Source organism: Kogia breviceps, chromosome 10, assembly GCF_026419965.1.
Source record: "Kogia breviceps isolate mKogBre1 chromosome 10, mKogBre1 haplotype 1, whole genome shotgun sequence".
NCBI lineage: Eukaryota > Metazoa > Chordata > Mammalia > Artiodactyla > Physeteridae > Kogia > Kogia breviceps.
Window position 1 is genome coordinate 74,074,383 of NC_081319.1, and position 17,288 is coordinate 74,091,670.

At 51.1% G+C, this 17,288-nt stretch overlaps 1 protein-coding gene across 4 annotated transcripts in view; it reads right to left on the minus strand.

The window, feature by feature from the left end:
* Positions 1-17,288, minus strand: part of LRFN2 (leucine rich repeat and fibronectin type III domain containing 2) — a 230,090-nt gene that overhangs the window by 78,095 nt on the left and 134,707 nt on the right. For 3 of the 4 annotated variants that reach the window (XM_059075564.2, XM_067006160.1, XM_067006159.1), the window contains exon 2: positions 2,784-4,208. The exons of the other annotated variant lie outside the window; for it this stretch is intronic. In XM_059075564.2, the coding sequence (XP_058931547.1) occupies positions 2,784-4,183 (1,400 nt within the window). In that variant the 5' untranslated portion in view covers positions 4,184-4,208. The remainder of the gene's footprint in view (positions 1-2,783; positions 4,209-17,288) is intronic. 4 annotated transcript variants of the gene reach the window in all.

Below are 17,288 nucleotides of genomic sequence, written 5' to 3' on the forward strand. Positions count from 1 at the left end.
GACTCACTGAAGGCTCAGATGATGGTTGGCATTTTTTAGCAATAAAGTATCTTTTAATTAAAGTTTGTACTTTTTTTTTAGACATAATGCTGTTATACACAATAGACTACACTATAGTGTAAGCATAACTTTTATATGCACTGGGAAAACAAAAAAATTCATGTGGCTTGCTTTATTGCAATATTCACTTTATTGCCGTGGTCTGGAACGCAACCCAAAATATCTCTGAGGTGTGCCTCTATTTCTATCTATAAAGCTAGTGTCTCCAGGATCTCAATCACCAAATAAAAGCACTTTGAATTCAGCTTTGAGTGACTTCAGAAGTATACCTCCGACCCCTCCCGTGGCCCTCGGAGGGTTTCTGAGACCCCCAGGGAGGGGTGCCATCTTGGCAACCTTGACTTGCTGCCACCTTGATGCCAGTATCTCCCCCTCACAAACTGCATGTCCCTTCATCCTGCACCTTTGCAAGCCTCAGAGCTGGTAGCTTTTTGCCTTTACACTTTATATCAAAGTCAAAACCATATAATAAATTCACAAGTGAAAAAATATACTTATTTTCAAAAGGTCAACCTCACAAAGTATCAAAGAAATGCAAATTAAAGCAAGATCCATTTTTCAACTATGAGATTGGCAAAAATGAAAGTAATTATATATTCTATAATTGGCAAGGGTACGGTCAAAATGGGCACTGTCACCTTCCACTGGTGAGAAGATAAATAAATGTTTATATGCAATGTATAAAGGTTACAATTTACCCGTGAAACCAGTGATTCAACCCTTAAGAAAATATGCTAAGGAAATCACTGAAGTTGCACAAATGTATTCATGTACAAAGATACATCCATTGCTGCATTACTTTCTTTTCTTGGCTGCATTACTTTTACTACTGAAAAATGGAAACAACCTAAATGTCCAACAATAGAAGACTGATTCAATAAATTACAGTATAGCCAAATGAAAAGTACTTTAATACCATGGGATCTAAGCAAGCTACAATGTTGAGTGGAAAGAATTAAGAAACAAAAGGACTAGATTGATCATAAGTATTATTTTGAACTGAAATAAAACTTAGAGGCCAAATGCTCCTGGTTAATTTTGAGTGGTGGGATTACAGGTCATTTTTTTCTCTCTCTTTATCATTTTGTCTATGTTCCAAATTTTCTACAAAGACTATTACTTTTATAAGTAGGAAAAATATATATGCAGATTGTTTAATTTCATATATATATGAATATATAACATATATTGGTTTAATTTCATATATATATATACATGACATGCATATACTTCAGTTAAGTTCTAATGCTGTTTTCTCTACATCCTGAGAATGAAGCTGCTCTCCAGACAAGCCACACATATGACGCCAGGTAAGGGAAGTTCCTTGGCTCCAGCAGCTTCCATGGTGCACCCACCCTCCATCTCATGGACTCCATTTGGTGAATAAATGCCTTGCTTTTCCCACACCTTCCCATCCAGAGACCGATTCATCAACTGAGAAAGCCAGAGCCAGAAGAAACCTCACTGACAGATCAAGTTTCTTGACCTCTCTTGTACCATGGACGCTTCAGCTGTCTGGCGAAGTATATGGGATCCCTTCTCAGAATAATCATTTTAAATGCATACAATAAAACACACAGGATTTCAAAAGAAACCATGCATTCCTTGAGCTGTAGGCCATGTCTGTCATGTTTAACACAAGCTGAGGCTGGCCAAGAAGGAAACACTCCTGTGGTCAGCCCCCGACCCTTTGGCCTGGACCCATCATCTGTGGGCGCCTCCCGCCCTCCAAAAAACTTAGGCAATTCTGTTGCAACTTTTCAGTCTTAATCTCCCTTTCTATCAGCCTAGGAAATGGCCCTTTGATTATCACAGAAGGAGATGAACATCAATGTCTCCATTTCCAGATGAGGAGACTGACACCCAGAGTGGTCAGGACAGGTGGGCAGGATGACCCCACCTCTAATATTCAGTAGGCTCACATGACCTGCTCTGGTTAATCAGAGCTCATCCAGGGCTTCTGCGGGACCAAATGGGACATGGACGCTCTTCTCCTTCTAGGGCTGCCCAGAGGAAAGAGGTTGTCTGAGGATGTTAGGGAAGCTAAGAAACCGAGAATGCAGGATGTTTGTGGGGCCTTTGATCTACCCTGAGGCAGGTCCCCGAGTGTTCAATTACATGAGCCAACACATTACCTCTCCCTTTTTCTTTTTTTCAGCCAGTTTGAGTTGAGTTCAATTACCTGCTGACCAAGTCAGGTGCAGATTATCCCCATTTTACAGATGAGGACAATGGAGGCACGGCAAGAGAATTAAATGACTAGCAAGCGGCAGAGTGATGATCTGAATTTTACACCTCCTGACCTTAACCGTGACTGCCTACAAGTCCAGGTGAAGGTCAGATCCTTCCCTCCTTGGAGGAGTCAGATTCTTTGGCCAAGAGTTCTGCTCATTGTTATGGTGTGCCCTCCATCTGAGGCTCAAAACAGAAAGTTCTGAGGCTCACAGACACGAGACCACCTACCACAGTCACGGCCCTGGGAGGTACGGTCCTCCGACATACACATCTCTTCGGGCTGCCCATGTGGGGTCCCCTCTTCTTAAACTTGTAGGTAATGCTCATTCTACTTCCTCTCACCTGCACAAATGGCGCAGTTTGTCCCCAGAATCCCACAGACACCTCTGGGGAGGTGGGGCATAGGTGGGACCAGCTCAAAACCCTCCCCATCATTTCCTCCTGGCCCAGCCAGACACCTCCCTGTGTTGCCGCGGTCCCGGGCTCACCTGTAAATCAGTACCTCATCGTCGGAGCAGTTGTACTGCAGCTGGTACATCTTCACCCGGGGGGCAGACTTGCTGACCGACCACTTGACCAGGGCCGAGGTGGTGGTCACATCGGACACCAGCACAGCCCGTTCTGGGGCGCTTTTGGGAGGCTCCCCACCCCCACTACCTCCACCTCCCCGGCTGGTCTTGCTGGAGCCAGTGATGTCCGAGAGGCGGGACTTGGGGGGCGCCGTGCGGCTGGTGCTATTGCTGAGGTGTGGCAGCTGGACAATGGAGACCTCCACTGTGGCCGTGGCCTCCCCGGCGGCGTTGGCAGCGATGCAGGTGAAGGCGCCGCTGTCCTGAGACGTGGTGATGAGGATGTCCAGGGTGCCGTTGTCATACACGGCAGTCCTGGAGGAGTTCCCCACCAGGTGGTCATCGGGGGCCACCCAGTGGATGAGGGGGCTGGGGTCCCCGATGGCCTTGCACTTGAGTGTGGCCGCCTGGCCCTCCAGGACCAGCAGCTTGTGCGTGTGCTGGGTGATGAGAGGCGGTTCGCACACAAACTCCTCCTCGCGCACGTGCCAGAAATAGCGGCCCTTGAGGCCCCCCGGTGAGCCACAAGTCTCCAGGTCATCATCCCGCTCGAGCCTCCGCAGCCAGAGAAGCTCGCAGTTACAATGCAGTGGGTTTCCCCCAAAACTAAAGGACAAGGGTGGAGCGAAGGGCGTGGCCGTCAGGGCAGAGGCCTGGGAGTGGGAGAAGATGGGGTCCGGGGGCAGCTTCTGCAGCCGGTTGGAGGTGAGGTCCAGGCGGGCCAGTTTCTGCAGGTCGGTGAAGGTGCCCTCGGTGATGTGGTCCAGCAGGTTGTGGTCCAGGCTCAGCTGGTGCAGGTTGACCATGCGCCTCACGGAGCCCCAGGGCAGGCCGTGGAGGTTGTTGTAGGAGAGGTCCAGATCCTCCAGCGTCAGCAGGAAGTCCTCGAAGGCCTCGTCTGCGATGCCTCCCAGCTGGTTGTTGTTCATAATGAGGTGCTGCAGGTTGACCAAGCCCCGCAGGGTGTCCTCCCCGAGGCTGGGAAGCCGGTTGCTGTCGAGGTGCAGGGAGCGCAAGCTCTCGAGGTCCAGGAAGGAGAAGGGCTGGATGTGGCTGATGGTGTTCCTGGACAATGTCAGGTCCACCAGCCCCGTCATGTTGGCGAAGTCCTGGCGGCCGATGTGGATGATAAAGTTGCCGCCCAGACGCAGCTCCACCGTCCGCCGGTCGATGTCAGGGGGTACGAAGAGCAGCCCTTTGGAGGGGCACAGGGTCCCCAGTGACTCAGACAGGTTCTGGCAGACACAGTACTTGGGGCAGGCGTCGACCACGGCAAACGCCATGACAAACGCCAGCAGGCCACCAAGCAGGGTCTCCATGGTCTGGTCACTCAGGCCGTGGCGCCTGGAAGGGAGGGACACAAGGTCAGGGTCAGGAGGCGACTTCCTAAAGCCCTGGCCCAGAGCTTCCTCCCTCACACCCACCCCCTGCCTTGGGGAGCAGTAGAGTGGCATCTGCTCACGCAGGTGTAATCTCTTCAACCAGTCACTCCAATACAATTCTATTTTTTCCTTTCTCCTTAGCACTTATCACCTTGGAACAGACTATCTAATTACTTATTAATTATGTTTATGGAATATTTTCTATCTCCCTCACTAGAATGTCAGTTCCATGAGGGCAGGTACTTTTGTCTATTTTGTTAATTGCTATAACCTGCACATCTAGCACAGTGCCTGGAACATAGTAGATGCTCCATAAATATTTGTTGAATGGATGCATGGATGGATAATTCCATACCAGTGGTTCATCGAATAATCATTGGATTTGAAAAGTGTTTTATGGCTGTATTTTGAAGTGGTTTTGCCTTCTTAATTGGATTAGGCTCAGCATGAAATCAAATTGGACCAGCATTCCCTAAGAACAAGAACATGGACAAAGAGAGAGCTGTCCCTGGCAGATGCCAGGGTTAGTGGGGTAAGTTCTTCACCATGGAGAATCCACATAGTTGGTGAATCTCTGGGAGTTCAGGGAGGTGAAGAAGGGGGTGGGATGGGAAGCCAAGGCAGCGACTTCTTCTGAGCACTTAGTATGTGCTGGGTCCCCTGCCCGGACCTTCATATACATCACCTCATCTGGGCTTCAGGAATACCCTTCACAGGGAAGGGCTTATCTGTATATATAGATGAGGACTTGTCCCTGGCCTAAGAGCCTCCTTCAGGTCCTTATGCAAAAGTCACCTTCTCACCAAGACCCTACCCTCTGTGCACATCCCTCTTCCTTGCTCTGCGTTTTCTCCTTGGAATTGATTCCTATCCAAGTTACTGTATGTTTCACCTACGTGTCTTGTTATTGTTTGTCTTCTGTACTGGCAAAAAAGCCCCAAACGGTTGGGGCTTGTTTTTATTCACCACTGAATAAAAGGCCTATAGCACTGCCTGCCGTATAGTAGGTGCTTTTGTGAGAATGACTATCCAGGGAAGGAAGGAACAGGGCTTTGGATCAGGTCTTTGAATCTCCAAATCTTACAGTTTCATCATTATTCCATGTGGCTCTATTTATGTAGTACTAAGAACATCAACTGAGGTGGACTTTTAGAAACTCATTGCACACTGGCTGTGTAGCATCACGCAGACCAACAGCTCTCGATTTGCCTTCTAGGTGTGCTAATTAGGGTTCTGCAAGGAAGGCTCCTAAGGCCACTGAATTGGGAAGCACAGCCCACTCTTGCTCACACTTGCAAAAGCTCTCTCTGCACTAGCAAGTTCGTAGAAGTGTTGAGAAATTCTGTGGCAGTAAAGAAATTTGAATTAATGTTTAATTCTGCATTGCTCCTTTTTTAAGCTAAATATACTCCTATTTTTTTGCATAACAACTATTAATGCCTTGAGGAAGTAGAGCTCTATTGCTCCCAGTTTAAGGAGCACAGATGCAGACAAAACAACTAGCTGATAAAAAAAAAAGATACATAGTAAATTTTGAAACCTATTCCAATCAGATATGACTTTATTGTGAAGATTTGAGTTCCATCATTGTGTCTCTTTAAGGGTAAATCTCCCACCTGAAACCCTTCAGGGTGAGATTTACTCTGCATTTTATCTGTAGTGAGTGATATTCCTGAACAGCGCTGTCCAATAGAAACATAATACGAGCCATGAATATAATTTTAAATTACATTTAAATTACATGGCCATATTAAAAAAGTGAAAAGAAACAAGTGAAATCAATTTTGATCATGTATTTTACTTAACCCACTATAAAAATATTTCAACATGCAATCAATACTAACAATTATGAATGAGATGTTCAACATTCTTTTATTTGTACTAAGTCTTCAAAATCCAAGTGTATTTAACACTTCGAGCACATTTCAAGTGCTCAATAGCCTTATGTGACTATGGGCTTCCACAGTGGACAGCACCGTTAGAGCAGGTGTTAGCCAACTGTAGCCCAAGGGCCAAATCCAGCCTGCCACCTGTATTTGTAAATAAAGTTTTATTAGAACATGGCCATGCTCGTGTTTACATACGGTCTATGTCTTTTTTCATGCTACAGTGGTAGAAGTAAGTAGTTGCAGCAGACAGAATACGGCCAGCAAAAGCCTAAAATATTTGCTGTCTTGCCCTTTACAGAAAAAGTTTGCTTATCTCTTTTCCAGAGGATTTTCTTTTCTTTACATCTTCATCATTACGGTCACCCTCATTAAAAGGCTTTGTCAACGTGCCTATTTCCATGCAGCTCTGCTCTGAGCTCCCATGAGCAAAAGCCCACCCTTCCAGTCCCCGCTCTTGCCCGTCTCCTCCTTGAAGGGTACCAGCCTGCCCTGACCCAGGTCCCACCAGGCACATCCATCCCAGAGGTGTCTACATGTGGAAGCTTTTGTGCCACCTTCTCCATGCCCAAATGCATTGCCTTCTAGGTCCATACTTAGCTGGGTCCTGATAAAGCAAACAGGAATCTTTTCCATCTGCCTTGACCCTCTTCTTATGTTTAGCACAAGGACAAGTCTTTGCAAGAGCTGGTTCTGCCCATTTTTCCACTTTCTTTCTCACGACTCTTTCTTCCTTTGTTCTTCTTGCTTCGACTACACTCAACCTCTCTCACTTATAATTGCCAGGCTTGATCTTCCTCTGGGACTTCCTCTAAGCCCTGCTCTCTTCCCGGCTTCCCCCCCTCCTCCACTCCTGCCTGACCAAGCTCCTAGTCCACCTCCAGGCTCAGCTTAAATAGCACCTGCTCCAGGAAGCCTCTCCAAAACCTAGACCAAAACAGACCTTCCTGCTATGGACCCCTTAGCACCCTATACTTGTCCTACGTATTGTTCACCACACTTCTACAATTCCTTAATCACTTACACATCCGTCTCCTCTCCCTAGACTGGAAACTCCACAAGGCAGGGCATTTATCTACCCTGTCCACCCATCACTGTATCCCAGCACCCAGTACCATACCCGACTTGTAGTAAGTGTCCAATCAGTATCAAATGAGTGAATGAATAAAATATAGTGCTGAGCCAAGGGAGCTTCTGGCATTGTCACTGAGGTTCTGAGTTCTGTATCAGCTCTGTCCAGGGCTCACTTGGCTACTCAGCTGAGAAAACCATCTTCAAGGAGTGGCCTGGTCACACAGAAGCTTCAGAAGTATCTTCTGTCAGCCATCTGTGTGCTTTCAAGCACATGGCTCATTGTGGTCATAGAGTCAGGGAGGTCAGAGGTCTCTGGCCACTTCATCTGCTCAAGGAGAGGTGAGTGGTATCTCCTACACCCACTGGGGACACAGGGATAGCCACACCCAAGGAGGTCCCTTGCTAGTTAAGCTGGAGGTGGCTGTGTGCACGCGTGCCTGTGTCTATGTGCATGTATATGTTTATGGGGGGTATAGGGTTCTGAAAGCCTCTGGCCCCTTGAGAAGGGCATCCTCCTCATGAGCTCTTGTCAGTAAACATCGCAGTTTCTAAGGCTCAGCAGCACTTTCCAACATCTTCCCATCGCAGCACACATAGGAAATGGTAATAATCATTGTCAAGTGCATCTGAGTCCAGAGCCGAGGCTGGTGGTGGCCTGTGGGGGTATCTTCCACTGTCCCTCCAGATCCTCTTTCTCCTCCCTCTCTGACCCTGCCCTGTGTCCTGGAAGGCTGACCAGCCTGGGCGGCATCAGTGAGATATGGACTGACTGCCCTGTCCTACGGCATCCTTGGGCCTCTCCATCCCTGCCTCTGTCGCCTGCCCTCCGGCAGACAGCGACGGCAGTGACAGCAAGCAGGAACGATCCGGACACTTCGGGATGCACACCCTGCATGGGGCCCATGGTTTCAAACAGTTTTGCCCCTCTAAATTATGCTAAACAAACCACATTTTTAAAAAGTTTGTTGAGGATTAACAAACATCTAATGAATTCAAATCTGTGACATAATAGAGCTGGGTAAATATATTTTAAGTAATCAGCATGGAAGCTTACTGACAGAGAAGTTGACTATTGAATCTTAATTAAAATTGTATTCTGAGAACCATCAATTATTTTACTCTTATAGCCAACAAAAAGCAGCTTAAACCCCAAGTTGGGAGGGAGGTGAGGGCAACGGGGTAGATAACAGGCAACTAGTGCACACCTGGGGGGGTGGGGAGGATCTCTCTTTTGAGCGGAGATTTGAACAAATGCTAGAAGGAGCAACCCAGGTCCCTCTAATCATCTCGGAATGGTGGAGGTGGTGGAGGGGACCACGGAGAGGTGGCAGATTAGGAGTAGAAGGCTGGTATCAGGAACAAAGAAGCAGATGAAAGCAGGCAGGAGGGGCCAAAGCTGAGAGAGGTGCGTAGGGATCAGAAGCGAGGCTATGAAATGGATGCTGGTATCAAATGTCAGAATCAGCCTTCATGGGAGGAATCCATCTGCAAAGGAGCAAAAGCTTGTATGCTCAGAATGTCTATGAGCCAGGACTGGGGAGAGGGGAGGGGCAAGTCAGGGAAGTTGTCAGAGGGACCAGGCGATGAGCTGGAGAGGAAGAGAAACAGTCTCCCCTGGCCCTGCAGTGCCTGAGAGAATCAGCATGTCTCTGGGAGTTTACCCAGGGTAGGAACAGTTCTCCTCCCTTCCTCCCTAGGTTTCTGGACGCGGTTTTCACAACAACTCTGCAAGGTGAGTGCTGCCACTAGTCCATTAAGATGCTCTAGTGTGGGCTTCCCTGGTGGCGCAGTGGTTGAGAATCCGCCTGCCGATGCAGGAGACACGGGTTCGTGCCCTGGTCCGGGAAGATCCCACATGCCGCGGAGCAACTAAGCCCGTGAGCCATGGCCGCTAGGCCTGCGCGTCCGGAGCCTGTGCTCCGCAACAGGAGAGGCCACAACAGTGAGAGGCCCGCATACCACAAAAAAAAAAAAAAAAAAAAAAAAAAAAAAAAAAAAAAAAAAGATGCTCTAGTGTAATTGGAAAGAGGTGTCCCCACTGGGCGTCTGGAGTCCTCCTTAGCTGAACAGCCTTGTGCAGTGAGCAACCTGATCAACCGTACCTCATGGCCTGAGTATTGCTACCCCTGTTTTAACCATCAGGAAGTGAGGTTCAAAGAGACTTGGATCTGCCCAAACCCTCCCATCTCCCCTGAGAAGAATCATGATTTGAACTCAGGATAGTCTGGCTCCAGGCCGCCCTGAGAGTAGAAGAGGCCCCTCTAGAGGCTTCCATGTGCCTGGTGTACGTAGAAACCGGCTGCCTCTACCATGAGATTGCTTAGTAACCTGTGACAACCCAGCTGTTCAACTAAATTTGGGCACTTGTGTTTCCTGCTTGGGGATGGGCCTGGAAGGAATGCTGCTGGTGTTCTCAGAAGCTGAGGCCTAATTGGCTCAGAAAGACCCACCTGTCAGGCCCGATGGTAGTGAGTCACACACATACACACGCACGCACGCACACAATTAAATATACTGGCAATGAATATAGAGTTGTGGAACTAGGCTGGTGGTTTGTAATCAGAATCTCCAGATGGGATTTTATATTTAAAACCAAAGGAAAAAAAGAACGATGAGGACAGAAAGGGGAAAACTAAGGGACACGGCAGACATGGCAGCACAAAAGGAAAGTTCCTGTTCCTTCACTTGATGTGGAGACCACAGACTTTCCTCGCCCTTCCCCCAGCCCCTGGCCCTGCCTTCCTGCCAGAACCACATCGAGCTGTTCCAGACAGAAGAGGCAACATTTAGCAGATGGCTGGCACGATATATGTGATATCTCTCCACCCTGATTTCCATTTCAAAGATACCTTAGCAACCAGCCGAGGAGCCACCCGCCCCCTGGAGCCTGTAAATCAAGTAAGATGCCTGTCTCTGCTTCAGGTAAAAAGAAATGGCCCCTCCAGGGTGCTCCAGGCCAACAGGGAAGTGTGAATTAATAAGAGGGGGAGGGGTTCGTATCTGCCAGGAGATGCAGCTGCCTGTATCTTCTTTCCAGACTTGCCCTCTCTGAGTACTTGCTGCCCCCATAAATCGCACCACTCAAGGCGAGCCCTGAAGGGACCTGCACAGGAGCCAGGGGACCGGAAAAGGAAACTTGATTTCCAGACATGAGTTTCCTGAAGGGGCTGCTTCTCTGATCTAGGAGTTGTCAGGTGTGTCAACACTGCCTCCAGCCCAGTGCGTGGTTCCAGCTTGAGGCTTCCAGCCCCTGTCCTTGCCCAGTCACCAGCACCTCCACCTCTCAGGCCCTTAGGAAGTAACAGTCTGGGGCTTCTTCTAAGGGTAAGAGAAATGAGTTAGCATCAGAGAACTGATATTCTCCACCCCCCTCCCTGATGCTGCTTTTGCACAGGAATCCTTCTAGAATCTCAAGAAAGAGGGGATGGGGGCAAGTTCAATGAATGTGTTGGAGAGGGAGATAGCTCCTGACCTCAGAGAGCTCCCAGTCTGATGCGGGAGGCATAGCTTTTGACCACAGGCAGCTTCTATGTTGATGTTGGAGTCACAGCTTCTAGTTTGAAGGGAGAGGGAGAGGAGAGAGAGACCAAGAGACAGAGACAGAGAAAGCCAGAAAGCCTGCCCTTGGAAGATCCTAGCTCCATGGCTGCAGAAAGACACCCACACAGGATGGACAAAATCATTCCCTGTGCTGTCCCCGGGCAAAGCCAGGGAGACTGAGGCCACATCCCCAATCCTGGGACTTCTTCATAAACTAGCTAAAAAGACTGGTCTTAGATAGCAGAGGTTACAGGAAAGAAAAGGGAAACGAAGTCTAAAACACCCACGGGAAGAATGAGCCCACTTAGGCTCTGTTTAACCTTCTATTGAGCAAGGTAAGCAGTTATCATAAGTAAGTTATTAAGCTCAGAACTGCTTCCTGTCTGCTCTCAGTGACAGCACGATGCCTCCGTGTTAACGCATCCACGATAGCTTTGATTGTGCTGCAGTGTAATTACGTGTTTCCCTGTTTTCTACCCTATTCACCTGGGAACCCCTTCTTGGCAGGGACTGTATTTTGTTCAGCTCTGAATCCCCACTAGCAAGCCCGGTACTTAGCACAGAGCAGGCACCGGGGACATGTTTGATGAGAGAATGAAAGAATGAATGAATGACCGAATGAATGAATGAGAGCTCCAGCACGAATAGCCGTACACCTTGGCACCTTCGACCCCGTACACACCCTCTTACTGCAGGGGTGTGCTTGCCCCCGTCTGGGGTAGGCCAGGCAGGCTGGCGCATTCATGCCCTGGAGAACAGCCCCCCAACCAAGGCTAGTAAGGGGGGTGGAAGATAAAGACCTCAGCTTCCTCGCCGGTCGGGTGGAACCACTCCGAAGCACGTTCTGCACAGTCTCCTACGGGTCCCCAGTGAGACTGAGCCACAGTGGCCCTTCGCAGTCACCTGCTCCTAACACCCCCCCATTACTGGCTGCCTTCCCCTCCCCACGTCCCCTCCCATCCCTCTTCCTCTACCTGGGTGTCAAATAAGCCACTTTACACTCAAATCCTTGTTTCGAGTCCACTTCCGGGGAATCCAGTCCAGGGCACACTTACTTCCAACTCTCATGCTATAAGGTACCCGCTGAGCCTGGGCCATTGTGGAAACGTCAGATACGTCGAATCAAAACTGATCGGAGAGCCGTGCGCATTCTCGTCAACGACTAACACAAACAGGCCACTTAATGAAGGAAAGAGACCTTAGCTCCCACACAGATGATAGGTGTTGAGAGTTGAATGGAAAATGGCTTCTACACAACGTGGTCACGTCCAGCACCGTGGAACACCAGCCCTCTTTTGTCTTGAGACACGGGTGAGCCAGCGTGTGGATGAGCGTTCGCCTGTGAACGAGGGAGGCCCGCGTACGGAGGGGCGTGGAGCACGAGTGGAGAGGTGTGTGCACGCCTGACTGAATGTGCAAGAGGCGCCTTCGTGCGTGAGCGAGGGGGCGTCACACGGACGGAGGCCATGACCGAGGGAACCCGTGGGTCTGGTGCATGGAGGGCTGTGTGGGTGAAGGAGGGCCTGGTTTTACGAATGAGGGTCTGCATGTGCGTGAGGCTGCCTGTGAGTGGAGGGTGTGTGAGGGAGGGGAGGCAAGCTTATGTGTTCAGCTTTGATGGGAACCAATGCTGTTTCGTGGCTGTGTTGTCAACTGCAAGTGCGTTCATCTCCACGGTTGCCTGTGATCTGTCCCTGCTTAGGGGACACAGACAGCCTACGGCACTGGCAGCTCTCAGCATCGGTTTAGGCCTCGGCCTTCCTGCCTGTTTCCGCCCGGCGGCCTCCACTCCAGCCCTCAGCCGTGAGCGTGTGAGGGCTCAGCTTTCACGCACAGAGAGCTCTGCTTTGGTTCAGTCATGACTTTCCAGACTTTGCTCTGCAATAACCCCGGCCCCCGTTTCAAGCATCTTTTAGATTCTATCACCTGAAGCCTCAAGCAAGCGAGGCTCCAGCTCTGGGCACCTGGGTAGACCACTGCCTTCTTACCTCAGAGGTGGGATGCAGAGAACGTAGATACACAGGGATGCATTTGCAGTCGACTCGGCCTTTCTGGTCCTTTCTGCCTCTCCCAGAGTCTTCCCCAGCAGATTCATAGCCAAGGACCCCGTCTTGGCCATTTTAGCCCCTTCATCTTCGCCTGCTCTAAACCACAGAGCATCCGCAGGTTCACTGACTCACCCGCCCCCCCCACCAAGCATCCCTGGCCTCTCTCTGGTCCCCACGCTCCAGGGGGCAAGCAGAGTGTGTGGTCCCCTCTAGGCCCCTGGTAATGAAGGGAGAAAGGGGGTGGATAATTCAGAGCGGCAGATAATCCAAAACTCATTTCCATTCGGCTGGGGAATGTTCACTCTGTGATTTACTCTCCTCATTATGTTTGGCTCAGGCTAAAATTAAAATTGGCTTTTCTTCTTCAAGCCAACCAGGCTACAGGCTAGGCAATGGCTGGATAGCACTGAAGTTTAGTCCAGCTAGAGAAACTAATTATGGGTTAACATCTGTCCAGGATATCAGACTTGAAGGTCAACAGAGGTAGGGGTTGGACGTCCCTCAGCAGACCGGGGCTCCCCGAGGACGGGGCCGCGTCTCCCCTCGGACCGGGGCTCCCCGAGGACGGGGCCACGTCTCCCCTCAGACCGGGGTTCCCCGAGGACGGGGCCGCGTCTCCCCTCAGACTGGGGCTCCCCAGGACCGGGCCGCGTCTCCCCTCAGACCGGGGCTCCGCGAGGACGGGGCCGCGTCTCCCCTCAGACCGGGGCTCCCCGAGGACGGGGCCACGTCTCCCCTCAGACCGGGGTTCCCCGAGGACCGGGCCGCGTCTCCCCTCAGAACGGGGCTCCCCCAGGACGGGGCCGCGTCTCCCCTCAGACTGGGGCTCCCTGAGGTCGGGGCCACGTCTCCCCTCAGACTGGAGCTCCCCGAGGACGGGGCTGTGTCTCCCCTCAGACCGGGGCTCCCTGAGGGCGGCGCTGTGTCTCCCCTCAGACTGGGGCTCCCCAAGGACGGGGCTGTGTCTCCCCTCAGACCGGGGCTCCCTGAGGACGGGGCTGTGTCTCCCCTCAGACCGGGGCTCCCTGAGGACGGGGCTGTCTCCCCTCAGACTGGGGCTCCCCAAGGACGGGGTTGTGTCTCCCCTCAGACCGGGGCTCCCTGAGGACAAGGCTGGGTATCCCCTCAGACCGAGGCTCCCCGAGGACTAGGCCGCGTCTCCCCTCAGACCGAGGCTCCCCGAGGACTGGGCCGCGTCTCCCCTCAGACCGGGGCTCCCCGAGGGACTGGGCCGCGTCTCCCCTCAGACTGGGGCTCTCTGAGGGCAGGGCCTCGTCTCCCCTCAGTCCGGGGCTCCCCAGGACGGGGCCGCGTCTCCCCTCAGAACGGGGCTCCCTGAGGACAAGGCTGGGTCTCCCCTCGGGCGGGGCCGCGTCTCCCCTCAGACCGCGGCTCCCCGAGGGCGGGGCTGTGGCCAGCATCTGCCCACAGTTCTTCCTCCGGGATCTGAGGCTAATATTAGCAGTGTCCTCCTGCTCCTCACAGCCCCCTCTCCTTACCGCACCCTGGGAAGCCCAGGTGAGGGCCAGGCCTCCCTGAAGCAGCCCTTTCCCACAAGTCCACAGCTGGGCCTCAGCAGGGGCTGCCCCCAGCGTAATGACGTTGACGCTCACAGGCTGCTCTGAGAAGGCTGATGTCTCGTTGCACAGGCCTGTGGTTATTACCCTTCCCTGTTATTATGCATTTGGTGCAACATCAAGCATGGCGTATTTAATCTTGGACTCCCAGTAACACCTCTGATTATTAAAAGAAAAAGAATTTAGACAATCAGATTGGCTTGATGGGAGTTTATCCGCCTGTTTGTGGGTGGTGGGGAGGGCGCTCCTGCAGTGGGGGACACAGTTACAGACAAAGATTCCCATGTTGCACCTCCAAGGTCAGGTCTTTCTTTGGCCTTGAAACGGAATCCTCATCACCTGTTGGCCAACCTAGACTTACAAGGTGACACACGAAAGCAAGAAGACTTTTCAGTCGGGGCTACCTTTGCTGTTTTATAGAGCTCCCACAAATTCCCCCAGTAGACGTCAGTCATGCGAAAAAGTCACACTAGGGAAAAGGCCTATTTGTGGGGTCCTCGGACACGCTGTCCCATGTCACATGCTCCGGCTGAGCAGCACTAAAGGGGCAGGAGGGGTGGTGAGGCAGGGCTGCCCAGCCCCTCGGGGGCGGGGTGCAGGGTGCTAGGCCTGGTGCCTGCTCTACCCCCAGGCAAACTCCTCCTCATAGGCCAGCTCTATCTAGCTCCAGCGCCCCAGGCCTCCTCCCACTTTGTAAAAAAGTATCTTCCTGTGTCCTCCCAGTTCTGGACAGAAGGGACAGAGAAACATCGTCAGTCAGGGAGGAACAGATGAAAGAACTGAAGGGATACCTGAAGGAAGTTTAGTGAAGGAAGTTTAGACTATTTACGGAAGTGTGGGCAGGGTTAGGGGAACTCAAGAGGGGTGATGTGGCCCCCAGGGGCTGGCGACAGAGGGAGGCTTTTCAAACCCTTTCATCCCTAGGCCTGAAGGGTTGAAGGCAGAGGGCAGTTCCCAGAACCCATACAACCCACTGACCAACTACAGCCTGGGAGGGAGCTGGCCAAGGAAAACAGTCCCCTGTCTCTCACCCTGCCTCTCACCTCCTGGGCCTCCCAGTCGCCAAACCCAGGATGCTAGAGGACAGAGGAGCCTGCAGGAAGTGGTCCACACGGGCCAGCCTCCCAGGGCACAGGGCAGGGCAGGTGGAGAGTTCACTTGCAGGAGCAGTTGGAAAATAATCTGCACACAGAGAGAGCAGCCTTCTCTCTTGTCAACTTGCCCAGTGAGTTGTCGGATAATAAAACCACTTGTAAGTGTAAGAAGAACAGGGAGGAAGAGGAGAAAGAGGAGAGAGAGATGAAGCCACTGGAAACAATAAACCCCACAGAATCAAGGGCAGTAAATATGAATTCAACTTGCTTTTGCCATTTACACAGCCCAGCCTTCGTAAGCGCTGACAGGCTGATCAGATAAAAGTCGCCATTGCCACCAGGACGGCACATTTAAATTTTTATTACAAACATCAGGCTCCATTACCCTGGGATTTGCTCTCTGCATTCCTAATGTCGTCTCTCTTCATGTTGGAATGGGAGCAACCTGGCTCCCAGGGACTGTCTAATACAGCAGGAAGAGCCTGGTGTAGGAGTTCTGTGATCTGGGTCCCATCCTGGCCCTGCCCATGGCCTCAGCAAGCCACCTCTCCTCTGTGAAGCCTCACCTTCAGTCTCTCTTCTTTTCCCAAACTCCGCTAAAGCACTGCCATAGGCACAGCTGTCACTGTCTGGTAATGCCTTCTTCCACCTGAACTAACTGGGGACCTGTGATTAGAGAGTCTTGAGAAAGTGTGTCCTTAAACCTATATTTTTCTGTGAACTTCTCAGAAGGCCAAAGACTTGAATTTGGCTTCAATAATGCTTACTCTTTAGCCCTTGAAATGTAGATGATGTCATCATCATCATCATCATCTATCACCATCTAACGGTGAACACTTGCTGAGTGTTAATTTCACGCCCATCATTTCATGCTTTAACCCTTTCATCCTCCCACCCACCCTATGGGTGTGGTAATTATCCCTATTTTACAGATGAGGCAAGTGAGGCTCAGAGAGGTGTTTAGGTGACTTGCCCAGAGTCTCCCTCCTAGTCAGTGACCGCTGGTCCCTCTAGGCTGTCCGAGTGTTTTGTCAATATTGTCAGTCTCAGGACCCTAGGACTCACCTAGCTCTCCAGGAGAGCCAATCAACAAAATGTACAGGGGCTGTAGCCAAACAGTAGGCAGAGTCACTTTATTATCAAACATTTAACTGAGAGAGAATGGGGAGCTCACCCTAGAATTTTGGGGTGGGGTTCTCTGCCCTGATGTGTCAAAGGTCAGAGCGCTCCCAGAGTTAAAGCACAAGCAGGTGAGAGATCAGGGGGCTGGCTGCTCCTGAGTGGTGTCCTTCACACTAGTCCCAGTGGGGGACTGTGAATCGCTCTTTGACTTGCACCCTCACTTGGCCCCAGGATTCAGGGGGGTTGCCGACTTGGAGGAAGGGACTCACACCTTCCTGCTATGAATGGGAAAAGCAAATCGGTCGAGGCAGTGAGTTTTATGTTTCTCCTGCAACCCCCAGGGTTTAGTCCCAGCAAGCAAGTGCTGCCCCTGAGACCCTAACTCAACCAGCCTCAGGTAGGGTGAAACAAATCATTATTCTGATAATCAGGAGATCAGAGTGAAGTTTAAGCTGAGAGGAAGCTGCCCCTGCCACAGTGCGACCACAGCTGTCTACATCTCTCCTACCACCCTCGGTTGCCTCCAATGTACATGGGAAGGGAGTTTGGGAGCAAGGCGATCTCTGGATCCTCTTCCGGACGTAACCTTTCCTAATCCTATTCTTGCTGCCACACTTTCAAAGATCAAATAAATGGTTAAAATATTAATCAGTGGTTAAAATATTAATGGCTGATTAGGTTAACTGAGGATTCTGCACTGC